Source organism: Engraulis encrasicolus, chromosome 1, assembly GCF_034702125.1.
Source record: "Engraulis encrasicolus isolate BLACKSEA-1 chromosome 1, IST_EnEncr_1.0, whole genome shotgun sequence".
NCBI classification, from domain to species: Eukaryota; Metazoa; Chordata; class Actinopteri; order Clupeiformes; family Engraulidae; genus Engraulis; species Engraulis encrasicolus.
In genome coordinates this window covers 2,720,627-2,748,126 of record NC_085857.1, presented here as the reverse complement: position 1 = coordinate 2,748,126, position 27,500 = coordinate 2,720,627, and the positions used below count along the sequence as shown (strand labels likewise).

General features: G+C 43.8%; 1 protein-coding gene across 1 annotated transcript in view; it reads left to right on the top strand.

Annotated features, from left to right (window-relative positions):
- LOC134445522 (VPS10 domain-containing receptor SorCS3-like) overlaps positions 1-27,500 on the top strand; it is a 219,938-nt gene that overhangs the window by 64,495 nt on the left and 127,943 nt on the right. The window contains exon 2 of the mRNA XM_063194583.1: positions 15,265-15,332. Coding sequence (XP_063050653.1) covers positions 15,265-15,332 — 68 coding nt within the window. The remainder of the gene's footprint in view (positions 1-15,264; positions 15,333-27,500) is intronic.

Genomic DNA, 27,500 nt, shown 5'->3' with positions numbered 1-27,500 from the left:
CTGTCCGTGCTGTTGTGAAAATGATTTTCTATAGTCACGTGTGGACAATACATTATCCCTCATGTGCAGAGTAGTCCATGCAGACTAAGGCCGTCTCCACACTAGAGCGTGGGGGAACAGCAGTGAGACGATTGAGGTCTTTCTTCAGCTGGTGTGTTCTACTCTGTCTTTCACGCCAACTGCACGGGCGTGCGTGGCTAGGCCAGTTCAACCCCCCCCCCCCCCCCCCCCACAGCCAAAGCTAGCGTGCTACTTTACCATTCATTTGAATGGGACACAATGCTGGTTACTCTCTTCCAAAATCCGCTCCAGTTCTATTCAGAAAGACCTGTCATCTTGCTGCCGTTCCGCCACGCTCTTGTCTGAATCTTGCCTTACAAGGCACAGGTGTCTACTCCTGGGATTATGCAACACTGGATGATTACTTTTAGCTCTGGATGACTTGAACACGGTGAGACTAGTTGCCATGGCTGGTTATCCATCTCTCTTCACTGTCTGTCTATTGCTGTGTTGTTCTGTTGTTCTGTTATTCTCTCTCTCTCTCTCTCTCTCTCTCTCTCTCTCTCTCTCTCTCTCTCTCTCTCTCTCTCTCTCTCTCTCTCTCTCTCTGTCTGCATCTGTTTCTGTATCTGCTGTATCTATGTTCCTCTCCTTCTTTGCCCCTCTCACTTTCTCTCTCTCTTTTCTCTGTATCTCTTTGAAAGTGGGCTATACATTAAAACAAGCCAGCCAGCCAAATGCTGGTGAAATTTTAGTTTGGTCGGTTGACCCATTAATAAGTGTATGTTTGGCTGCCTGGTAAAATTAACAGCTACTAGCCATTTGGCTGATGAAAAAAGATAAGTTAGAGCCCGCTCTCTCTCTTTCTGTCTCACTGCCTCTCTACCTCTTCCTCTCCCTCTCTCTCTCTCTTATCGACTCTCTGTTGCCCTTGCCCTCTCTTCTTTTGCCGCCTCTCTCTAAAATGCATCTTGGACTTAAAATAGTTATCATATGGAACTATCCGTGTTACACATTTATTTCCCTGCTTTTTCCCCACACCAAACACATTTGTCTTGATTTAATTCCTGACCAACATAATTGAAGTCATTCATGGACAAGTAATACACGCTAAAATTGAGGTTTTGATTTCTTAATTTTACCATGGGAAAAAGCATGAATACATACATAAACAAAATTAATAAATAATTGCAGAGAACATCTAAAAGTGGGAGTAATGTTTTCCCTTCTGTATCTCTCACGGCTGAGCAGCTGCTGCTAATTAACTTTCTGTATCGGCCTCCATTTTGCGATTACCATTTGTTCTGTCTTTAGCACAGAGGGGAAATGGGAACATGAAAAGTGCTGAGTCTGTTGCTGAACCTCAGGTACCGATGATATGTCATTGCTCAACACGTTCCCAACAAATAGTCCAATTAGTGCGATCTGTGTTATTTCTCATCGTCACAGGGAAGCAGTTTACCTCTCTCCACACCTGGTTGCCCCTCAATGATTTTCAATATAACACAGAAATCAACATACAATGAATCAGACATCCCTCTCATCCTCTTTTCCTTTCATTGAACACAATTCAATAGAGATACATTGTTCAGGTAATAACTGAATTGTCTCAAGACACATTTCAGAAACATTTTCCTTCAAAATGTGGATACAATAAATAGACAGTGACAATGAAGAAGGCTCTGTGCAGCCGAAACGTCTGTCAAGTCAGTCCCTGCAATGTTAAAATAAAAAGAAAACAACAAGAAAGAAGAAAAATTGAGTGCAATCCATTTCCAACTACTAGATACAATAAATAGAGAAAGAAGTTTGGGTAACACTTTATAATAATGTCTGCGAAGTTTGTTTTTATGGCAGCGTATCTACCTGTCTGTAGTCAGGTAGCTGTGCCCTGATAACCTAATTGTGTGTGTGTGTGTGTGTGTGTGTGCGCGTGCGTGCATGCATGCATGTGCGCATACGTGTGTGTGTGTACACGTGAACAGGTGCGTGTCTGCATGCGTGGGTTTGTGGGTGCATGCGTTTATGTGTGCATGTGTGTTTGAGCCGGGTGACCAGACATCCCCAATTTCTGGGGCCTCTCCCTAATATCAGTTACACAAAAAAAAAATCTACCGTCATCTTAAACGACAACACAGCAACACTGATATCCTTCCTAAGGGTATAAAAATATCCCAGATTTTCATCTCTCAGTTTTTGTCACATACAATGTGAAAATATGTGGGTGGAAATGAGAATAACTACTGCCACATGTCACCTTTATCCACCAACCATCTTGAGCCCGGCATTCAACCTGAGGCTGCGTCTCTAGTCTATTCCATAGTGATTTGCTCTGGATAAAAGTGTCAGGTAAATGGCATGTAATGCAATGCAGTGCTTGGGGCCACACACAAATAGCACAGAGAGAGAGTTCAGGCGCAGTGTGACTGATGCACTGATTTGCCAGGGCTTTTCTCTACTTTGCCTACTTTCTTCTTCTCCACTGCTGCTTCAAAAAAGGTACAATATGTGTGGCACAAAAGCAGCACAGAAGGTAGTCCTTTCTTTTGACCTTGAACGTGGTTTATTAGTCTACCAGACATGCACTATGAATTACACCAACCAGCCATGAATGAAATTAGAGCATCACATCATCAAATACAGGGATGACATTTTAAAATAATTTGATATGTCAAAACACCATCCAGTGTTTTAGACCGTGATCTATCTATTGTCAATTATTGGGCCCTACTGTTTACTGTATAGAGTTTGTGAGCTCTGGAAGCATGTAGGGCAGGGCTATTCAAATGGTGGCCCTGGGGCCAGATGCAGCCCTTGGACGGCAAGGTTCTCGCCCCCCACAAGCCCCTTGAAATACGGAAACGTTTTTCGGAATTTAGATATAAAAGTACGGGTTCCATATCGACCTGAAATGGGACGATAAAAAGCAGGAAATTACATCTAAGAAATGCACAACTTTAAGTATAGTCCGGCCCCTTTACCGGGAGGAATTTGATCAACTGGCCCTCGTTGACATTTAATTGAATACCCCTGATGTAGGGTATCTTGTTAGCATTTCATGCCATAGCGGTTTCCAAGCTCTGAATCTCCGTGGAAGAATGAATGCGGTTTTGATTTCATGTCGACCTTAAGATAAGTGCAATCAAACCGCAGGAGCCGTGGACTGTGTGCCTGTCCTCCAGGGCATTCACATACTGCTGAGGCTTGTACAGTACACACAGAGAGAGTAGAGAGATAGAGCTTCCGTTGGCCCATTGTTTCCGGGTTCTATTATTGCAAGGGGGGCGGTGGGGATCCCCCTTTAGGCAGACCTAATGGTGTATTCCAGTCCAAAATCATCCTAGTTGGAGATCACACTTATCCTACCTGGACATTTCAGCTGCCGTTCCTGACAGTTGAAGTGGAAGTTCTACATCCATGGCAACCGCCGCGGTTGAGCTGACTTTAGCGAGGTGTTTTGATACGAGCCAAAAAAAAATTGCCATGATAGTTACTCTGTCATAATGTTAAATTCATGTTGACACAATGTCATGCAATAACACAAAGATTGTGCTGAGTAAAATGGCTGTGTTTGGAAGAGCTGCATGAAAGAGAAATGGAGTTTCACTATTTATTGACATTTTAATGGGGGCCGCCATTATTATCCGACTTTGATTTGTTGAGGTGGGAGTAGTGCGAGTCACCCCGACCTCGCTAGTTGGTGCTCCCACTTCGACTGGTGTTCCAGAGCGTTATTCGTAGTAGGAGGTTGGATAAGTGTGATCTCCTACCAGGATGACTTGGGACTGGAATGCACCATAAGGACTGTTCTATTCATTGTAGGAGCATTATGACACGCCCCTTTAGGCAAACCGGAACCTGGTCACGTTAGGTGCCCATAGAAACCTATTATGTTGGCATATCTCTATACTTAAGGAATCTCTGGTACACAGAGCCATCTAACTACTTCCTGCTGCCTGAAGCTCAACAGGATCCATGTACTCAGCCACCGGATTGACTCATTTCAACTTTCCCTGATAAGCTGTTATCAGGGGTGAGTTTCTCAAAAGAGAAGTTATTAGCCTGTTAGCAACTTCGGTAGTTGCCAATGGGAAAATGCATTGAAAACAACAAAGTAGCTAATGTAGTAAGCTACTTTGGTTTTGAGAAATTCACCCCAGGTCTGTGTTATCTATGCATGTAATGTGCCTCCAAGGGGTTAGTTCCTAGTACTGTGCCCTGCTGAGTTACGCAGGATCTTGGACAGATAGTATTTGGAGCTGATGCGATAAATCATATACCTCTCTCTCTCTCTCTCTCTCTCTCTCTATCTCTCTCTCTCTCTCTCTCTCTCTCTCTCTCTCTCTCTCTCTCTCTCTCTCTCTCTCTCTCTCTCTCTCTCTCTCTCTCTCTCTCTCTCTCTCTGTCTCTCTCTCTCTCTCTTCTCTCACACACACAATCTCTCTCTCCCTCTCCCCCCCCCCTCTCCTCTCTCTCTCTCTCTCTCTCTCTCTCTCTCTCTCTCTCTCTCTCTCTCTCTCTCTCTCTCTCTCTCTCTCTCTCTCTTCTCACACACACACACAATCTCTCTCTCTCTCTCTCTCTCTCTCTCTCTCTCTCTCTCTCTCTCTCTCTCTCTCTCTCTCTCTCTCTCTCTCTCTCTTCTCTCACACACACAATCTCTCTCTCCCCCCCCCCTCTCTCTCTCTCTCTCTCTCTCTCTCTCTCTCTCTCTCTCTCTCTCTCTGCCCTTAGCTATGAAGGAATGTGTCCTCCACCACTCCTCTCTCTCTCCCTCACGCTGCTCTCCTTTCTAAAGCCTTGGTTATCTCCAGCCCCGTGCCAATTGTGATGACATTTAAATGTTAAATGGATCAATATCCCATTCAATGCTACTGACTCGTAGTGCCCTTATAAAGCACTATATGCTCCTGTGTAATATAATTGAGGGTTGCAGGGAGCTGTTGGAGCTATTTTGACAGCAGGGGTGCCCAATGGGAGTAGGAGTTTCCCTGTTGGGCTTTCGCTTTCACTTCACTCACGAAGGCAGACCTATGGAGCAGAAATAAAGAAGTCCCTCATGAAAGGCAAGAAAATAAAAAAATAGATACAAATATTCGTGATCATTTTGGAGTGGATAAATGCCACAGCTGGAGAGCTGAAAATACTCTAATGGATTTCGGAGTGCCTGAGAAAATGGTGACAGACTGGGAAAATGTCATTTATTAAGTTAAATTAATTCATAAGTGCTGTGTTAGAAATGCTTCCTGACCTCCTGATTTCTTTTGAAAAGGCTGTTCTCTTTCCGCCGATGCATATGCACACATACTGTGCTCACATTTGCATTATCATTTCCCCAATCTACTATGCCTAGCTTGTTCATTTGCTCTGACTTTCTCTATGATTCCCCAGTATCTCTTTAGCTCTATCTCTCTTTCTCTGACAAGGAGAGAGAGAGACAGAGAGAGAGAGCTAAAGAGATACTACTATAGAGAGAGAGAGAGAGAGAGAGAGAGAGAGAGAGAGAGAGAGAGAGAGAGAGAGAGAGAGAGAGAGAGAGAGAGAGAGAGAGAGAGAGAGAGAGAGAGAGAGAGAGAGAGAGAAAGGCGGTGAAGAATAGGGAACAAACTGGCACTCTTCTCATTAACATGGTCAATTGAATTGCTAAGCCCCGAGTGTGATGGTCAAATTTGGGTGCAGCGGGCTATGCCGCCCAATCCCCTTTGATCTCTCATTTTGGCTGCCAGCCAACGATGGCCTTTATCATACTAATTGGTTTATACCAATTCACCCCCACTGGGGCAGCGAAGTGAAACTGAATATTTGAAGAAAAAGAAAAGGAAGAAGAAGGAGAAGAAAATGTATTTTTAAATTACTTTGCATATGTCTATTACTTTTTTACATACGTACACATACATACTGTACATGCACACACCCCAGCATACGAACACAGAGGTTTGCACAGACACACTTGAATACACACACACACACACACACACACACACACACACACACACACACACACACACACACACACACACACACACACACACACACACACACACACACACACACACACACACACACACACACACACACACACACACACATACAGTACATCAGGGGTGGGGAACCTATGTCTCGAGGGCCGTTTGCGGCCCTTGAGGCCGTTTTATCCGGCCCCCGACATAATTTCAATGTTATGCTGCTTCACATGAAATATACCATATTTTGTATATGAATCTTAGAAATTACATTTGCAATACAATTAAGTTATATTCAGGGGACCAAGAGAAGGTGGGGTCTGCCTTCAATACAGGCCTAAAGTGCAGGGGGAAATCCTGATTTGTGTTCATCGTGCGGCCCTCTGAACACTTTGATGGCCCTTGGAGGAATTTGAAGTGGCCCCTCGAATGAAAAAGGTTCCCCACCCCTGCAATACATGCATGCATGCTAACACACTAAAACATGCTTGTACTGACTTTGTCAAAACAGTACAGTTAACTAGAGAGTTATATTTTCTTCTTATGTGGAACACATGCAATTACTATAAGGAAATAGCTAATGTACAAAACAAGGGCTATGTCCATGTATATCATATCAAAGGGGAACCATGCAGTTGCAAAAAAGAAAATAACACTCTCACACACACAGAATAGGGCAAATGAAATAAATAAAATAAGTCTGCACAAGAATGATGAGTAATGTTAGCAATAATCAATTTTGAAATGGTACACACAGTCTAAAACAGCTGGTGTTTAAAAGGTTTGAAAGTGGAAAGTGTTCATGGAAAGTGGAAACTCTTGTGTTGATTCATTCTATGATGGGAGAGGCCCATGTGAGAAATGGAAGTGATTCAGGGCCTCAGATTGTAATTATCTCAGTAAGAGCTGCTGCCTTTATCGAAAACCGTTCTTTCAATTCCAATGGACTAGTACTTGGCTGATTTTATTTTCGAGTACCCTCATGTTGCTGTGAGTCCTGTTTTGCTGTGCTATCATGGCAGTCATGGGTACGCTGTTAGGGCGTCAGACTTGTAGTCCAAAGGTTGCCGGTTCGACTCCCATCCCGCCAGGTTGGTGGGGGGAGAAATTAACCAGTGCTCTCCCCCATCCTCCTCCATGACTGAGGTACCCTGAGCATGGTACCATCCCGCCGCACTGCTCCCTTGGGGCGCCATTGGGGGCTGCCCCCTTGCACGGGTGAGCAATTTTGTGCTTGTGCTTGTGCTTGTGCGTGTGTGCGTGGTGTGTGTGCGCGCGTGCGTGCGTGTGTGTGTTCGGCCTTCTTTTCTCAGGGTGGATGTCACGGTCTGGCTGGTGTGCAGTTGCATCACAGCTAGAATATCATGCTGTATTAACTTCACAATGGTACTGTACATGCACTGACACCCACCCACACACATAGATAGAGACACATGTTTGTGGCCTTACACACACACACACACACACACACACACACACACACACACACACACACACACACACACACACACACACAGACACACACACACACACACACACACACACACACACACACACACACACACACACACACACACACACACACACACACACACACACACACACACACACACACATTATGCTCCAAGGAAAATAGCTGGAAATGAGGCATCTCTCTCTCTCTCTCTCTCTCCCTCCCTCTCTCTCTCTCTCTCTCTCTCTCTCTCCCTCCTCTCTCTCTCTCTCTCTCTCTCTCTCTCTCTCTCTCTCTCTCTCTCTCTCTCTCTCTCAAAAAGTCATTAGTGGCGTAATTAACACGGGAACACTAAATCAAGTCTTCAAAATTGAGTTTGTCACTCTCCAATGAGACTCCTTTATGCAGACCACATTTAGTTAGGTGTTATGGTTGTGTTCATATCGGCAGCCACCCCATTTGATAATTAAATTGCATTTCAGATAATACGAGTCAAGCGTAATTGACATTCTGCCTTTAATTGGGGGTCAATTGGGGTGTTTTGGGAGAGAGCTGGTGTATGAGGGAGAAGAAGGGGGAGTGGGGGGGAAAGGAGGATGAAACGGCACAGAAAGAAGGGAAAGAGGAGAAATTGAGTTTGTTAACGGAGTGGTTGATGATTGGAATGATGAAATATAGACCTAGAAAACAAATAACAAAAGGGTGATCAGGAGAAGAGTTAAGCTAAGGCAATCCAGATCAAACAAGTCAAGCGTAATTGACATTCTGCCTTTACTTTGGGGTCAATTGGGGTGTTTTGGGAGGGAGCTGGTAGGTGGGGGAGAAGAAGGGGGAGTCGGGGTAAAAAGAGAGGAGAATGGGGTGATGAAGGAACAGCACCGAAAGAAGGAAAAGAGGAGAAATGAAGTCTTGAGTGGTTCATGATGGAAGGATGAAATGTAGAAAACAAATAACAAAAGGGTGATCAGGGGAAGAGAGAAAAGTCTCTGGGGTAAGCAAAGGCACACACACACACACGCACACACACACATGCACGCACGCACGCACACACTCACGCACACACTCACACACACACACACACACACACACACACACACACACACACACACACACACACACACACACACACACACACACACACACACACACACACACACACACACACACACACACAGACAGACACAATCATTAATAGCTAATTACACACCTAAATGGTGTTTCATTGCTTCATTGCGGTAATTTGGTCAAATTAGATTTCAGGCTTGAGAGGCGATATGGAGGGCAGCTATAGGGTCTCCTACTGTGTCAACCACTTCTGCTATGCTTCTACTCTTTTTTCTGTCTGTGCATGTGCGTGTGTGCATGTGTGTGTGTCTGTGAGTGCAGGGACATCCTTTGGAATTCAAGCAGGTTAGGGGACTTTCTCGTCTGCTTCATTGGGTTTCAATTTCTAATGACATAAATGTGCTCTTAAGCTCTCTTTTCCCCCTCTCACTCCCTTTCTCCATTGTTATTTGTTGATCCCCTGCCTTCCAAATCTATCCATATCTCGCCACTTGTGGCAAAGGGACCTTCAGTATGCAGTGCTGATGTCACAGCCCCCGTGGGGGATGTCACTCAACTGAAGCGTGACAGGACAAGCTGCATGTCCTGCATACAGTACTGTGGGGTTCTTCTTTACTAATGTCAGACAAGCACTTTTGGTCCGGTGAGGTTCTGCAGATTTCTTTATTCATTACTGCTCCATAGAAATATGGAACAGGGCAACATCCTAGTGATACACCATTCTTGCTGATCTACCTAGGTAGGATGCACATTTGGCTGTGTCATCCCAGAGCATTTATACTGTGAGCCCACCCAGCCCCATGGCCCTTTACAGATGCTAATTAGCTCAAATCACACCTCAACCCACAGACAGCCTTTAACACAACTGGAACTCTGTAGATACCACTTATGCAGTCGAAGTTATCGAATATTTATGTCTCAAAACACTTAATTAGCACCAAAACGCATAATTTCATGTCTGTATAATGACTTTTTAGGGCCCCATGTTGATATTTTGCCTAGGGACCCAAAATGACTAGATCCGCCCCTGTTCAGTATGCAGTGCTGATGTCACCGCCCCCGTGGGGGATGTCACTCAACTGAAGCGTGACAGGCCAAGCTGCATGTCCTACGTACAGTACTGTCAGAGACACAGACTCAGACACACAGATTGTTGAGTCATCTGATTACTCAGTGTTATTTATAGCTGCAAACATGGGGGCCGCTAGGGGCGGGGGAAGTGGTACAGATTCTAAGGGCCCAAGCACTGATAGGGGCCCTTAAGGGGGCCCAAGCACTCAGAGGGGCCCTTAAGGGGGCCCAAAATTCGAATCTTTCATGGGCCCCAGCATTTCTGGCAGCGCCCCTGGCTGCAAAAACTGAAACACTGACAAAAATGGATTGTGATTTCATTTGTTATTTGTCAGTATACACAAACAATGAGACCACCACAAGGAAATAACACAGATTGGAATTATATCTATTGTATCCATATAGCAAGGTAGAAACAAACATATTGTGATATATGATGATTCCTAACCATGCTAGTTGGAAATCAAAACAAAAAGACTTTGAGATGATACAACAATTTTTTCAGAGCAGTTTGGAGTGGATATAGAATAATTAGTTCTACGTACGAGTGACCTGTGATGGCGTGAGTATGCATTTAGTCTGCAGAAGCAGTGTTAGAGGATGATGTAGAGGCCATTATCATCATCATCATCATCATTATCATCATCATCATCATCATCATCGTCGTCGTCGTCATCATCTTCATCATCATCGTCATCATTAGAGATCACAAGCTCCTTGGCTGAAATGGGTCTGTGTTCTCTCTGTGGACTGCTAACTAACAACGCGACCTTGTCCAACACTCTCAATGCTCTACACCCTTTATTTAACGAGTGACCTGTGTTGTAGTGAGTATGCATTTAGTCTGTCGAAGCAGGGTTAGAGGATGATATAGACTGATGTAAGGCCATCGTCATCGTCATTATCGTCAATCGTCATCATCAGAGATTACAAGCTCCTTGGCTGAAATGGGCCTGTGTTGTCTCTGTGGACTGCTGACTACCAACCTGACCTTGTCCAGTGTGTGTGTGTGTGTGTGTGTGTGTGTGTGTGTGTGTGTGTGTGTGTGTGTGTGTGTGTGTGTGTGTGTGTGTGTGTGTGTGTGTGTGTGTGTGTGTGTGTGTGTGGAAATCTGAGTTGTGTAACAAGAGAGTCTGGCTGAATCAATGAATTTCTTGGCGCAGATGTTTAGTTTTTGAAAACATGTCTGAGATATTATGCCTTTTTTATATGATGTTATATATTATTTATGTTTCAAGAATGAGCAGATCTCATGTTTTGTCTTTGAAAATATGAGTTCTATATTCTGTTTTGTATAGGCCTATAATATTTATTTTCTCAACTTTGAACATAGATTCATCAAAGATAAATGGATTTAGTGGGTCTGCATGTGTCTTTCAAAAGGGGCACATGATTGCAGTTTTGCACACAAAAAAGAAATAAACCAATAGACCAATAAGAAGTACATTTTGTTGAAACCGATATATCTTAATGCATTCATCACAAATAAATGAATCCTTTAAGATGATCATTAGTATTGTTGTATAAGTATGTTGACATTCTGAGTCTGATGCTGTTTATCATTAGTGTTGGGGTTGTTTTTCTCTCTCAGCAGTGATTTCGCAGGTTGCGATGTTTATCAATTTGGAGCAACCAACCTGACAATTACAAATGGCTGTTTATCTCCTCAAGCAGAATCTGCCAAAACATTAATTTGTATTGATTAACTTTTTTTGATTAATGAATCTATTGATTCACCCATCAGCAATGCCATTTCTGAATCTAAATTACTATTTCCCCAGCGTCTTCAAGGGTACAAAGCTCTTGCATTTTTGCCCATGCATGAAGGGGAAAACACATTGAGAGTTAGACTGTAGTCATTTTAAAGGACAATACATTGCCTTCAGTTGTACAGTTTCTGAATTTCTCCACTATATTGTCCATTGCTGGGAATGTTTGGCCTTAGTCAAATCAAGCCAAAGTCATAGTGTCAACATAAAGTATGTGCTTATCATACATACTATAGTTTTAAAACTGCCTTCCTCTCTGCCTGCGATGCTACGCTACACACCAGCTATACAGTTAACAGTATAAACATATCTGATAATGTGTGTGTAATAAAAATATGTCAACATAATATTATAATTTATTTATTAAAGTTAATCAATGTCATTTCATATTAAAATGGCTAAAATGGAAAAAAAGATCATTCTGAATCCATGTCATGAATTGTTAGCGCCTGTCTAGAATGGCCTGCCTTTCAATTAGCTTAGCATAGGGCATTATGTATTTATGGGAAATGTATAGTTTAAGGCATATGACATCTATGGGAAATGCATAGTTTATGTGATATGACACTAGCTTTCATAGGGCATTATGTGCCCATGGGAAATGTATAGCTCAAGGCATACAGTATGACATCTATGAACGCCCTTTGTGACCCACATTCAAGGCACGACCTCGTCCTCTGTTGAGCCTTGATAAAACACATGCAGCCATTGGCCTGAAGGATACCCAGTGGGGTTGAAACATTGCTGCCATTGGCCTGAAGACGACCCAATGGGGTTGAAACATTGCAGCCATTGGCCTGAAGACGACCCAGTGGGGTTGAAACATTGCTCTTTTAGATCCATAACATTTCGGAGTCTGACCACTGCGATAGACATTGTGCTTTTGCAGAATACAAATACATGCACATTGACACAGGTGGACAGATATGCTGAAATGTGTGAACACACACACGCACGCACGCACGGACGCACACACGCACACACACGCACGCACGCATGCACGCACACGCACACGCACACGCACACACACACGCACACTGCACAATGTCTGGTTTAAGTGAATCGTGTTAAAGTAGAAGTCTAGTTGAAGGTCGATTTTTCCAGCCCCAGCCTTGCAGTGCCAGTGGGGGTTGAAAAACTAAGGGTGACCTCAATGCATGATTTAAAAAAAGATACGGATCAAAAAAAGACAGACAATTTAGATAGGGAGTAAAAAAAATGAATGAAAAGAAAGAAAAGACATGACCTGGCCTCGTTGCACTGTGACTGGGAGAAGAAAGAGAGGAGTTGGAAGTGGAGAACAAAGTTGACACATTCTGTCATGCTCACTGAAAGAAAGGTGAAGTGAGCTATTGAAAAAAAAAAAAAAAAATTATTCTATTTTTATGAACATTTATTTCAGTCTGATAAGATTGACTTTGTATACTTGAGTGGCAGTGCCTTTTGTGTTTTTCGGTAGTCCTGGACAGTATTTCTTCAGAGCACTTTTACATGGTCGGTTCATTACATGGAATAAAACGTGTTTTTTATGGACACTACAGATTTTGTTTTAAATTATTATTATTGCTTTGTCCTTCATTAGAAATCCATTGAAGTGAATCACAAAATTCAAATATACAAGGGCATGTCATTAAAAAGTCAAACATTCCTTTAGACCAGTGTTTCCCAACCACTGTGCCGCGGCACACTAGTGTGCCGTGAGAAATCGTCAGGTGTGCCGTGGAAAATTCTTTTTGAATTTTAATTCATCGTTATTATCAGCAAATAATGCCTGTCATTTTCTAGTAGCCTAGTGTCTGCTGTTGACTGGCGTCCTAAGCATGAAATAATTCCTTATCACTAGGTGGCAGCAGGTAGCGAATTGCGTTGATGTATCTTCAGTAGCCCTAACAAAAAACGTCCATCAGCTGCTAGTCAAAACAATCCTCCTGACGTGACTGATAGTTAACTTTGCTAGCGCTGTTTCTTCATTAATTAGGTCAGAAAACCAAAATCCTACCCTGAAACAGATTTGTGTTTTGCTTACAACCTTACTGAAAAGTTAGGTTTCTAGTCGAGTGTGAGGATGCCAAGACCCTTCAAGCCAGACTATTCAACTGCTGGTAAGCATAATTAGCCCGGTTTTAGGGAAAGGGGAAGGCGATTACCTCCTGTTACCTCGCAGGGAAACTTGCACCTTTGTCACAAACATCCCAGGCACAATTTCCAATCAGTTTTTAATAATAATATGACCGTAATATCTTGCATTTGAAAACATGAGATTTCCGCTTTGAGTTCATGGAGCGCTGTCAAACTGTCCGACTTCTTCTGACCGACCTCGTCCTTTTGCAGCGCTGTGATTGTGGTCAAACAGCATTTTAGGGCGGGCCTTAGCCAAAGGTGAAAGACGCATAGGTTTCACATTAAGATTAAGTGAGTAAAATATACAGAGATTGATATTTGTACATATGCATCTTCAGTGAAATATTTCCCAAATGTTGCTACTGTCAGAAAGAGCATTATTTTCTGTATTCCTGCTAATAGAATGCTTTTGGACAGAATAACAATTTGTAAATTGTAGGCCTACTTTGAAGTTTATAGCTTCTTTAAGAAGTGAACATTAAGTGCACTTTTTATTTGAAAGAGGAAATATAAAATATGACTAAAACAATACAGTTTTGTGTTGCTATTCAAGCTATTCAAGACACTTTGTAGCCGCCTATAGTCCTTCTTATAAGAGAATTATTTGTTTTCATTATTTCATCATTTTTGGTTGGTGGTGTGCCGCGAGATTTTTTCAAGGGAAAAAGTGTGCCTTGGCACAAAAAAGGTTGGGAAACACTGCTTTAGACCCATCAAAAAATCCTGAGCAACATCAGATCATCGATCTCCCGTGTTTGTGTTCTCAGAGTGTATTTCAATGATGTTTCAGAGTCATTTTAACAGGCTCATTAATTTCCTCACTCAATACTGGAGCAGTTGAAATTCTGATATTTTCACCACATTGTATTTAGGAAGTGACCATTCACATACACACAGGTATCTGTGGGGCATGTAGCAAAAGGAGCGTTAGATTTAGAGTTGTCGCCCATTGGTCTCTGGTTCAATTCCCAACAGAAGCTGGTTCAATTCCCAACAGGAGCTGGTTCAATTCCCAACAGGGGCTGGTTCAATTCCCAACAGAAGCTGGTTCAATTCCCAACAGAAGCTGGTTCAATTCCCAACAGAAGCTGGTTCAATTCCCAACCGGAGCTGGTTCAATTCCCAACAGAAGCTGGTTCAATTCCCAACAGAAGCTGGTTCAATTCCCAACAGAAGCTGGTTCAATTCCCAACAGGAGCTGGTTCAATTCCCAACAGGGGCTGGAGCAAGTTCATGAGAAGACTGTGTGAACAGCGCTCTCCTCTGTCCGGCCATGGCTGTTCTTCCCTATTGCCCATGCAGAATGTGACATCTGATGCACATCTGATTTGTTGGTTTGTCCGTCTCTTTCTTTGTTTATCTGTTGTTGTTGTTGTTGTTGTTGTTGTTGTTGTTGTTGTTGTTGTTGCTCTTGTTGTTATTGACCTGCCGAGGAGTGGTTGTTGCTTCCCTCATGTGGAGGAGATGTGGTGGATAGGGCCAGCCAACCTAATGAGCATCAAGGACAGAACAGACAAACAGGAGCATCGTGGAAGGTGCATTGTGAGGGTGCATTGGGAGTCTGCTATTGTGTGTGCCCATTGACTGGGGAATGTCAAGGTTTTGCATATGTGTACGTTTGTGAGTTGGAAGTGTGATTGTGTGTGTGTGCGTGCGTCCGTGCGTGTGTGCGTGCTTGCGTGCGTGCGTGCGTATCATAATCGTTATGTTTCTGACCACAGTTATTTTTTTCCTTTGCGTGTCTACATGCATGTGTGTGTTTGTGTGAGTTACAGATGTGTATGATCCTGATGGTTCCTGTTCTTTCCTGTGTGTGTTGTAGGTGATTCTGATCCTGACCAAGCTGTATGATTTCCATCTGGGGAGTGTGACTGAGAGCACCTTGTGGAGGTGAGAGGAGCAAATACAACACAGCTATGGAGCTTCCCTTCTTTCTTTCTTTCTTTCTTTCTTTCTTTCTTTCTTTCTTTCTTTCTTTCTTTCTTTCTTTCTTTCTTTCTTTCTTTCTTTCTTTCTTTCTCTCTCACTCACTCACTCACTCACTCACTCACTCACTCACTCACTCACTCACTCACTCACTCACTCACTCACTCACTCACTCACTCATTCACTCACTTTCACACACACACACACACACACACACACACACACACACACACACACACACACACACACACACACACACACACACACACACACACACACACACACCAACCGTATCTCACTCATTTCGTGAAGTATTCACGAAAAAAAGTAATTTTCGTGGTGCATTCACGTTATTGCCCGCCTTTCGTAAAGTCTTCACGAAAATAATAGATTAATTTTCACGCTGCCTATTCACTTGAATTGCCCGACGGTAGCCTACCGTCACATGGTAATCAAACATTTCAAACAAGCAATTTCGGGTTAGGTTTAGGGTCAAGGTTAGGGTTAAGGTTAGGGTTAAGGTTAGGGTTAGGGTTAGGTTTAGGGTTAAGTAGGGTTAAGGTTAGGGTTAGGTTTAGGTTTAGGTTTAGGTTTAGGGGACATAAGGCGTAAGTACCGAAAGGGCGTCGAATTAGTGAGTCCCGAGTGTATCAGCAGTGTTCTGTCAGCACCCCCTCCCCGCCCCTGCAGACGTTTGGATAACCATAGCAGCAGTGGGGCAATTCAAGTGAATAGGCAGCGTGAAAATTAATCTATTATTACACACACACACACACACACACACACACACACACACACACACACACACACACACACACACACACACACACACACACACACACACACACACACACACACACACACTTCCATTTTTAAGGAGATGTTGCATCCATTTTTTTCACATTGTTGGCACAGAGAGAGAGAGAGAGAGAGAGAGAGAGAGAAAGAGAGAGAGAGAGAGTGGCAGAAATATTGGGTAAGCAAACAAACAAAAACATATTCATATGACCTCACAACATACTCTGGCCTGATGCATTCCAAATTAGACATCTGTTCTCCTTTCAAACATAATAAAACATTGTACGCTTTGTTGGAGCCCACACACACACACACGCACACGCACACGCACACACTCTCTCTCTCTCTCTCTCTCTCTCTCTCGCACATACACACACCACAACACAACAACCGATAGTCACACAACATGCTCCAAACGACTGCATGAGAGGCAGCTGTGTTGGCAGACCTCTGTCTTTGACTTCTGTGTTGGCAGAACAGTGTGTGCCCCTTTGAACTCCAAAACATGTCATTTCCTGTCATTAAACGATAAATGCACGAAGAAGCATTCTGCCTATTATGACCGTCCAACCAATCATCTATCCTGGTTGCCATTAGTCAGGAGATGGGCCCGAAAACAAACATGGGCATCCTTCCAACCAGCTGGCTGCCTGGTGAAGTTAGTTAAAAAAAAAAAATAGTTTCCGTTAGTTCAATTAAGTTTAGTTTAGTTTAGTTTAGTTTAGTTTAGTTTAGTTTAGTGTAGTTTAGTTTAGTTCAGTGCATGTATATGCTTACTTTCTTTTAAGGTGCCCAGGCGTGTGTGTGTGTGTGTGTGTGTGTGTGTGTGTGTGTGTGTGTGTGTGTGTGTGTGTGTGTGTGTGTGTGTGTGTGTGTGTGTGTGTGTGTGTGTGTGCATGTGCGGGCGCGTGTTTGTACGTATGTGTGTGTGTGTGTGTGTGTGTGTGTGTGTGTGTGTGTGTGTGTGTGTGTGTGTGTGTGTGTGTGTGTGTGTGTGTGTGTGTGTGTGTGTGTGTGTGTGTGAGTGTGAGAGTGTGTGTGTGCATGTGACTCTGCGTGTGTGTGTGTGTGTGTGTGAGTGTGTGTGTGTGTGTGTGTGTGTGTGTGTGTGTGTGTGTGTGTGTGTGTGTGTGTGTGTGTGTGTGTGTGTGTGTGTGTGTGTGAGTGAGAGTGTGAGAGTGAGTGTGAGTGTGAGAGTGTGTGTGTGCATCTGACTCGGCGTGTACGTGTGTGTGTGTGTGTGTGTGTGTGTGTGTGTGTGTGTGTGTGTGTGTGTGTGTGTGTGTGTGTGTGTGTGTGTACCCATTTTTGTCTTTGACGATATCGGAGCATCTGTGTGTGGCAGTGTGTGTGTGAGAAGCCTCCAAGGTTAATGGCGGTGCTGCAATTGTCGTGGAATAAATAAATCTGCTTTACGATTGCAGATAAGGACTGAGCCAGTGGACTGGCAACTGGACTGACTACTTAAGTGTTTAGTGTGTGTGTGTGTGTGTGTGTGTGTGTGTGTGTGTGTGTGTGTGTGTGTGTGTGTGTGTGTGTGTGTGTGTGTGTGTGTGTGTGTGAGTGTGAGAGAGAGAGAGAGAGAGAGAGAGAGAGAGAGAGAGAGAGAGAGAGAGAGAGAGAGAGAGAGAGAGAAGGACTGAGCCTGTGTACTGGCAACTGGACTGCAGATGCAAAATGACTACTGTAGGGTATTTTCGAAATCTAAAACTAAAATATTCAAAGGTTGGAGCTTTGTGGCTGACGCGTGTTCCAGGATCCAAAAAGAAAAGAAGTCTTCCACCGAAATCACGTTTAGTATATTTATTGTAAAACATAAAAGACAAAATAAACGAGTACAAATGAAAATAGACTTTCTAAACTTTTGAAATCTAAATCTAAGGCTCCACAGACCACAGAAATGTTACAGCACGACGGCATGGGCATGCCACGACATGACACGGTCAGAAAACCGTGAGGCACCAACCTTCCTCCAGCCGTGTCGATCCAAGAATGGCTACTGCGCTGGGCACCTCGCGCACAATTCTCAAGTCATTAAAGGCGCGCTCACGTAACCTCCAGTAAATATTTATATCAACATTTTAACCATGTACATATGTTTTAATCTAAATTATTACTATCAATCATGAATTAAATATAATATCAAATATCTTATCAATATGAAATTATGACATGAAATATCAATACAAAATACACAAAATATGGGGCAAATTCAAACTTAAGCATGAAATAGGCATCTGGCGCCTACATTACCGGCCCCTAATTGTTCTAATAACAAAGTAACATAGGACAATTACCACACTTCTTCTTCCTAAATAAAACATGAATATCCATATCCACAATCAAGAAATATGCAAATTACTGTTGCATAAGCACAATGCTATGAATGAAATGCACTTAAGTGTCCATTGTCCAAAACTTTCAAGGATATAGAGTCCATAATCGCTCCATCTGCAATGAAGAAAGAAAGGAAAGAGAGAAAAGAGGTAGAGAAGTAAAGAGAGAGTAGAGCCAGAGGTCGCTAGTACATAGCTCATCGATGGGGCTTAGCCTTTACCACTAGCCCAGTCAGACTCCACAAGCAGACAGATCTTCGTAATGGGTCTGTCTAAGACGCTAGCCTTCGTCTTCAACTTGACTCTGCGGACCAGACCGTTCTTGTCTGGAACTGCTTCAATGATCTTGCCCATACTCCAGGAGTTTCTCGGCGCACAGTCATCCACGAGAAGAACGACGTCTCCTTCAGCAAAGTTCCTGGATGCTGTGGCCCAGCGCTGGCGCTCCTGTAGTTGAGGCAGATACTCCTTCGTCCATCTCTTCCAAAACAAGTTGGACAGGTGTTGTACCTGTTTCCACCTGCGCCTTGAGTAGAGGTCGTCCTGGTCAAACAACCCTGGAGGCAATGAGGGTTTCGTTTTCAGCAGTAGTAAATGATTAGGCGTCAGAGCCTCTAAATCATTTGGATCATTGGATGCCCTTGTGATCGGACGGCCGTTGACGATTGACTCTGCCTCGCACAGGAATGTATGAAGGCCTTCCTCATCAAGGATCTGTTCTCTCACAGTTGAATTCAGCACTTTCCGGATTGATCGTATCAACCTCTCCCATGCTCCGCCGTGATGCGATGCGGTGGGAGGGTTGAACGTCCACTTGATCCCATGCTGGAGGAACAGATGCTGAAACGGTGAGGAGTTCCAGTCAGCAATGGCTTCCTTCAGCTCACGATTGGCAGCAACGAAATTCGTCCCGTTATCCGAGCGAATCTCTTTCACTTGTCCTCTGCGTGATATGAAGCGCCGGATCGCGTTAATGCACGAATCAGTGTCCAATGACGAGGCCACTTCGATGTGCACTGCGCGAACGGCCAAACAAGTGAATATGACTCCGTATTTCTTTAAGATGGTTCTTCCACGTTTGACCTCCAGTGGTCCGAAATAATCCACACCAACTCGAGTAAAAGGTGGGTCATCTGGGCTCACTCGATCTTGTGGAAGATCAGCCATAAGTTGGCTTCCAACTTTTCCGTGCAAGCGGCGACACGTCACACACTTCCCAGTTGCTTTCCTAATAGCCATGTTGGCGCTTGGAATCCAAAATCTTTGGCGCAGCTCAGAGAGCATGTAATTGCGCCCTCCGTGCCCAGTCTTAAAGTGAATCTGTCGGAGGAGTAACGTTGTTATGTGAAAGTCTTTGGACAGAATGACTGGCTGCTTGCTACTTTCTGGCATAGCTGCCCGACTTAGTCTTCCGCCAACTCGCAACAGGTCATCTTGAAGTACTGGGTTTAGCTTGAACAAGTGACTACTGCGCTTCACACTCTGACCTTTGTGCAAAGCCGCAAACTCCTCTGAGTATTTCTCTTTCTGGCAGAATCTGATTATGTCAAGTTCTGCTTGATCCAGGTCTTCCACTGACAGTTGAGTAGGTCTAATGCTGGCCTTGAAGTTGTCAATCTCATTTTGGATCTGCTGTTCACTTAGAACTGCACCGTCCTCGTTGTTGGCTGCACGCAGCTCTTTGCGTTTTTGACAGAGGCTTCGCAGTATGGCCTTCAACTTCAGGAACCACGCCGTGGCTCTTTTCAATCTGATCCAGGATGAAAAGTAGTTGATCAGTGTTTTGAATGGAGAGACAAACTCTTCCACGCCTACTCGATTCACTGTGACCTTTTTGATCTCAGGATCATCTGGTGTAAGTTGTGTGTGGCTCAATGGAGTGTTGGGCCAACTCTCTTCAGGACCGTGGAGAAACTCAGGTCCAGTCACCCATGTGGTGTTCTTCAGGAATTGATCCACTCTTTGCCCTCTAGAGGCGCAGTCAGCTGGATTCACATCGGTGCTGACATGTCTCCACTGCTCCACGTCAGAGTTCTTAAGGATGGCAGAAACTCTGTTTGCCACAAACGTGCGGAAACGTGTGGTCTCATTCTGTAGATACCGGAGTACCACCGTACTGTCGGTCCAAAAAATTGATTCTGCAAGCTCCAGTTGTAGCTCTCTTCTCAGGACACCATCCATCTTAATGGCCACCGTAGCTGCAATCAGTTCCATCCGGGGAATGGTAGGAGGCCTGAGAGGCGCTACCCTGGACTTGCCCATCATGAATGCGCAGTGTGTCTCGTTGTCTGCGTTGCGCAGGAGAAGGTAGCTGACTGACCCGTACGCATCCTCACTCGCGTCCGCAAAGTGATGTAACTGCGCGAATGCGCAACTTCCAAATTCTTCAGGCTTGAGACATCTGGCCACTGAGAAGTGCTCCAAGGCAGGAAGACAGGCTAGCCAGTCCGTCCACTGCTTCTTCACACGCTCAGGTAAGTCGTCGTCCCATCCAATCTTCAATCTGCATAGTTCTTGCAGGATGGCTTTCGCTGGCAAGACTACGGGTGATAGAATTCCTAATGGATCGTAGACTGAACCAATGACTGAGAGAAGTCCTCTTCTGGTGAATGGGCGATCTCTTATGGTGATCTTGAATTTGAATGTGTCTGACTCAACACACCAGTTAAGACCGAGAGCCCTCTCCAGAGGTAGTTCGTCACGATCCAGATCCAATGTTTTCATTTCTGTTGCCAATTCAGACTTGGGGATGGAGTCAAGCACTTTCCGTCGGTTGCTCACCCATTTGGTGAGACGGAAGCCTCCTTTGGCACAGATCTTCATGAGGTCTTGACACATGGCTACAGCTGCCTCTTCTGTAGCGACAGACTTGAGGCAGTCGTTTACGTAGAAGTTCTGTAGGACGGTCTGAACCACTTCAGGTCTGAACTGTCCACTCTGATCTTCAGCACACCGCCTCAACGCGAAGCTGGCGCAACTCGGTGAGGATGTGGCCCCAAATAGGTGCACGGTCATCTTGTGCTCTGTCAGCGCCTGGTTGCAGTCACCGTCTGTCCACCAGAGGAACCTGAGCATGTCAGAGTCTTCCTCAGACACCTTAACTTGGTGGAACATCGCTTCTACGTCGGCCATGATCGCAACAGGCTCTTGTCTGAATCGTATCACCACACCAATCAGACTGCTGGTCAAGTCTGGGCCCTGAAGGAGTTGGTCATTCAGGGATGTGCCTTGATACGACGCTGCACAATCAAACACAACCCTTAGCTTCAGTTTGACAGGGTGGTATACGGCGTGGTGTGGTATATACCACACCCTCCCTTCCTTGTGCTTCAGCTCCTCCTCTGAAAGTTGCACCGCATAGCCTTTCTTTAGCAGGTCTTCCATGAACGCGGTATACTCCTGTCTGTAGCTGTCATTCCTGAGAAACTTCCGCTTTAGGTTTTGTGCTCGCTGCTCAGCAACTGGTCGATTGTTCGGCATATGAACCAATCTGTTCTTGAGGGGTAGACATAAGGAGTAGTGGCCATCAATCAGTGCAGCAGATTCGGTGACCATGTCCATGAACTGATGGTCTTCCCTGGACATCTCCACTTCTTCATGTTTTCCGCTTTCCGGAAAATCCACCTTGAACTGTTGCAACCACAGGTTCTCCAAACTGCTGACTGATATTCGGTTTGCTGTTTTCCTCTTTGGCCCTCCTTTGTCTTCCTGGCTGTTTGATTCCCTCAAAGGTCCGTTCACGGTCCAACCTAGCTTCGTAAGCACCGCGTATGGGCCGTTGTCAACACTGCTCACCAGCTCCCAAGGCTCCATAGCTTTGGGTACATTTGCTCCTATGAGCAATCCGATGTCGGCTTCAATGTGAGGTAAGTGTATTCCTTTAAGGTAGGTCCACCTTTCTAGATCTTTTTGTTTTGGTATATTTTCTTTTCCCACAGGTATGGACTTCTGCGAGAAGACATCTGGGAGATCGATGAACTCCTCTCCGGACAAACTGCTGACTTCCAAGCCTGACACTACGTAAGTACTAACAGGTTTCTCTGCGTTCATGGTTCTCAGCAGTATGTCGGTCTTTCTTCCAGTGAGCTTTAATTCCTTCATCAGCGCCTCGCTACAGAATGTGGCCGAGCTTCCTGGGTCCAAGAAGGCGTACGTCTGCACCACTGTGTTTCTCCTCTTGGCTTTGACCTGGACAGGAACGATCGCCAGCGTGCAGTCGTCTTCCCCGGCCCCAGTCGACTCACCACCCTCGGACTCTGCAGCAATGAAGGCACTGAGGATAGTTTGTGTTTCACAACTCTGTGTCTCCTTTTCTGTTTCAGCAACGGTGTCCTTTTTCTTGATGTGCAGCAACGTTGGATGCGTTAGTGAACACACCTGGCAGGTGACTTTTGCCTTGCAGGACTTACTCATGTGACCTTGCTTTAAGCAGCCGAAACAACATCCTTTGCTCTTCAGGAAGTCAATTTTCTCATTGTGTGGCTTGCCTTTCAGCTTAGTACACGAGTCCAAGTTGTGCTCACCGTCACAGAAGAGACACGTCTTTGTTGCAGTCCTTTCTGAATTTGTATTCTCCTTTGGCTTTGTGTTTGCCTCCTGTTTGTCCAACTGTTTAGCACTTGCTGTGAATGACTTCTTGATTGTGCTTTTCCTCTGTTCTTTGCTATTGTGTTGCTTGGGTGTAGGTGCTTTAGCTGTTGTGCTATCCTTTATGTCTCCAAAGATTGGGTGCAGTGCAATCTTGGCTTGTTTGTTGATAAACTCGACCAAGTCTTTGAATTTGATTCTCTTGTCAGGTTGCTCTTGCACTCCAAATGCAACACCTCTCCACCTTTCACGTAGCTTGTAGGGAAGCTTCAAAACAATGGCCTTCAAATTCGCAACATTATCAAGCTCCTCCATGTAGCTTACCTCCGTCATGGTGTTGAGGCATGCTGTCAGAAAGAGTGAGAAAGCGTTCAGTGATTCAGCATCCTCTGGCTTGATAGGCGTCCAGTTTGTCACTTTGTTCATGTAGGCCACAGCAATCTTGTAATTGTTGCCGAAATGTTCTTTTAGCAACCTCTTTGCTTTCTGGTAGCCTTCCTCTGGCTTCATATGAAGGCAGCTCTTTATCAACTCTTTAGGCTGTCCACTTGTAAATTGCTCTAAGAAGTAGAGACGATCCTTGGGGCTTTCAGTGCGGGATTCTACGCCATGCTCAAATGCCCTTATGAATGTGTTATAATCAAGGGGGTCACCATTGAATGTAGGAATGTCTAATGGTGGCAGGGTCATCATTTTTTGTTGCTTCACCATCAACTCGGTTATTGTATTCTGACGTGTCATAACACTGCAGAGTGTTTCGACTGCATGGTCATCTGCTACAGGTGTAGCTGTAAGCTGGCGTGTGCCAGTAAGCTGAGGCCGCTGTGCACCAATGGACTGAATCCGCGGTGCAGCTATAGGCAGATTCGGCCGCACACCAATGGATTGAATCTGCTGTATAGCATTGGGCTGAGGCTGCATTGACATGAATTGACCATGTGTACTTGTATTGTCAGTGACTGGATTTTGACTTACAGGTGGCTGAACATATCCAGACCCAATTGCCATTGAATGACGTGATGAATGGCGTGATGCATGGCTCACTTGAGAAGAGCATTCATTTTCATAATTTTTCAAAACTTGTATTTTTGCATCCGAAGCTGCAATGAGCGTTTGCAAATCCAACTGTTCTTTTTTAGCCTTTATTTCAGCTTCCTGGCGTTTTAATTCAGCTTCTTGGCGCTTTAATTCAGCTTCTAATTGTTCTCTTTTAGCTTTTAATTCAGCTTCTTGAAACTGTAAATCTTGTTTTTGTTGCAAAGCTGTTGCCTCTGCGAGCAATGTGGCTTTCTCCATCTCTGCTTTGAGCCTAAGCTTTGAGGAAGTGGTGGATACTTTACTTCCAACTACTGTCTCGCGCCCTCTACTCCTCCTGCTCGAGGTAACGGATAGAGCAGATGCACTGTCTGAAGGGTTAATTTCAGCGTCATAGCGTCTTGCTTGTTCAGCGCGAGCTGCGGCCGCTTTGATCCACGTTTCAACATGTTCAATGAAGCCCTGCATTCGGCTCGCATTTGGGTTAAACCACACATTTTGGTCCCTCTCAAAATCCTCCTCATCCATTAATTGTTTAAGACCATCATTTATCTTACAAAACTCTTCAAACGATTCTTGAAAGTCCACACGCAATTTCTGTTTAACTGTGTTCACGTTATCATCAAACTCCATCAGCGTTTCCATCTGGTTAACTTGGCTAGTTAGATGTCCTAGCTTAGCTTTCCTCGACTGAGTTAAGCGGTGTCGCTTATCTTCAACGGCTTTCTCGGTCATTTTCGGTTCTCTTTTTCCACTAGTTAATTGTTCAGTAACATCCTCCATAATGGCAAACTTCCGAAATAGCAAACAGGTTGCGGCTTACCAGAATGAGCATCCACTTGTCTCGTGGTTAGTTACCTTCCATCCATGTGTTCACGCACGGCAAACTTCTGACCTTGATAAGCGTTGTCCACGGCTTCCACTGTTTCCACGAGTCCTTTGTCCTTTTCTTTTCCTTTTCCACACGAAGCAGAAGGTTTTCTGACTAAAGATGTAGGGTATTTTCGAAATCTAAAACTAAAATATTCAAAGGTTGGAGCTTTGTGGCTGACGCGTGTTCCAGGATCCAAAAAGAAAAGAAGTCTTCCACCGAAATCACGTTTAGTATATTTATTGTAAAACATAGGAGTGATTCTACGATTCGCCTACGCTTTTTGGCAAAAGCAAAATGTCAATTATCAGTATTTTTTTTTTCAACTAAATGACCTAGATGTTTACATAGTGTATATATTTAAGTTTCCAAACAAACAAATTGCCAAGCTTAATCTTAAATCATTTGATAAATACTCTAATGAAAGCGAACATTTGCTTAATTATTTTGTCAACAGTGTTATGGACAAATACTATGTCATTTCAAACATATATAAAAATACTACAGAGTTGAAACAATATATGTTTGAAAGTGCTTATGTCCCTTAGCAGTAATGTTGTCATTAATCTGTGCAACTGATATAGAAAATGTGATTGTTGAGCTTCATAAGTAGGATTTTATGAGTCACTGTGATACAGACTGACACATTTTTCATCATACCTGTAAATCCCTGTAACGTCTGATTTGAATATAGTCACCCTCCTTACACAAGACTTCCTTCTCCAGAGATAATCCCTAGTGTATGTTCATAGGATTTTTCCAACACATAAGGGATCAATAGCGCAAAAACACTTTCAAAACAGTCAACGGTGTTACTCAACGGTGTTACGGTCAACAGTGCAGGGGAACAAGTCGGCACTTTTTTAGCAGAAAAAACAGAGCAGACAAACCCATCTCCCTAGAACACAAATTATTTTGTTTGTTTGTCTGTCAATATGGATATAAATTGGCAAAAACATACTCCTCCTCAACTGTCATCAGTGTTGCCAGATTGGGCTGGTTCCCACCCAATTGGGCTGCTTAGGATGGCCGGGTGCGGGTAAAAATGGCATTCATCAGAAAAACCTTCCCACTGCCATATAAATCAATAGAATTGGGCAGGTTTTTAGGGCGGATTTTGATCACTTTTTGGGCTGGAAATCATCAGCCTCATCTGGCAACCCTGACTGTCATACTTAATTGTAACACCATTGACGGTAACACCGTTGACATTTCAGCCATTTTTATGGTGCTGTGCTACCTGAGGACCTCAGAAGTTCCACCACAACACCTTAATCAATTCATGTATCTGTTTGCTTTATCTGTGTTTTTCTACATGTGATTTCTAATTCAGATTCTTATGAATATGTTGATAACACCGTTGACAGGCAATTTTCCCGCTATGAGAACATGAAAAAGAATGGATTAAATTATGGAAGGATGGAGCTCAAAATTTACCAAAAAGTCTTCCCGTATCCTGCCAAAGAGGTTATGACATCACGTGATGTTATTCGTATGGCCTAAGACCAAACCATTACTGATTTATGGAGGAGGTTTCAGACCGTGACACGGTTAACACAGTTTTCGTGGACAAACACAAAATGGCAAATTTCATGTATAATGGAAAGGACAGTGGTCTTTCTGACAGTTTTGTCATATTGTGATGATTACTGTGAATCAACATTTGCAATTGTCTTGGGCAAAACAAGTTTCTTTACATGCTAATATGAAGACTGAATCTGACATTTGGAAAACAGGACGGCATGAAAATGCCCAAAACCAGTATTAAATATTCATTCTTGCTGAGGGAAATAATGCTATGTCTACACTTTCTGTATTATATGAAAGATAAATGTTTTCTAATGTCCAAAACATCATTGGATGCAGTTAATAGTTAGTGGAATTGCCAAATAAAATCCACGGACTTAAAAGTGTAGGCGAATTAGAGAATCACTCATAGGCTAAAAGACAAAATAAACGAGTACAAATGAAAATAGACTTTCTAAACTTTTGAAATCTAAATCTAAGGCTCCACAGACCACAGAAATGTTACAGCACGACGGCATGGGCATGCCACGACATGACACGGTCAGAAAACCGTGAGGCACCAACCTTCCTCCAGCCGTGTCGATCCAAGAATGGCTACTGCGCTGGGCACCTCGCGCACAATTCTCAAGTCATTAAAGGCGCGCTCACGTAACCTCCAGTAAATATTTATATCAACATTTTAACCATGTACATATGTTTTTAATCTAAATTATTACTATCAATCATGAATTAAATATAATATCAAATATCTTATTAATATGAAATAATAACATGAAATATCAAAAAATCAAATACACAAAATATGGGGCAAATTCAAATTTAAGCATGAAATAGGCATCTGGCGCCTACAACTACTTAAGTGTTTAGTGTGTGTGTGTGTGTGTGTGTGTGTGTGTGTGTGTGTGTGTGTGTGTGTGTGTGTGTGTGTGTGTGTGTGTGTGTGTGTGTGTGTGTGTGTGTGTGTGTGTGTGTGTGATG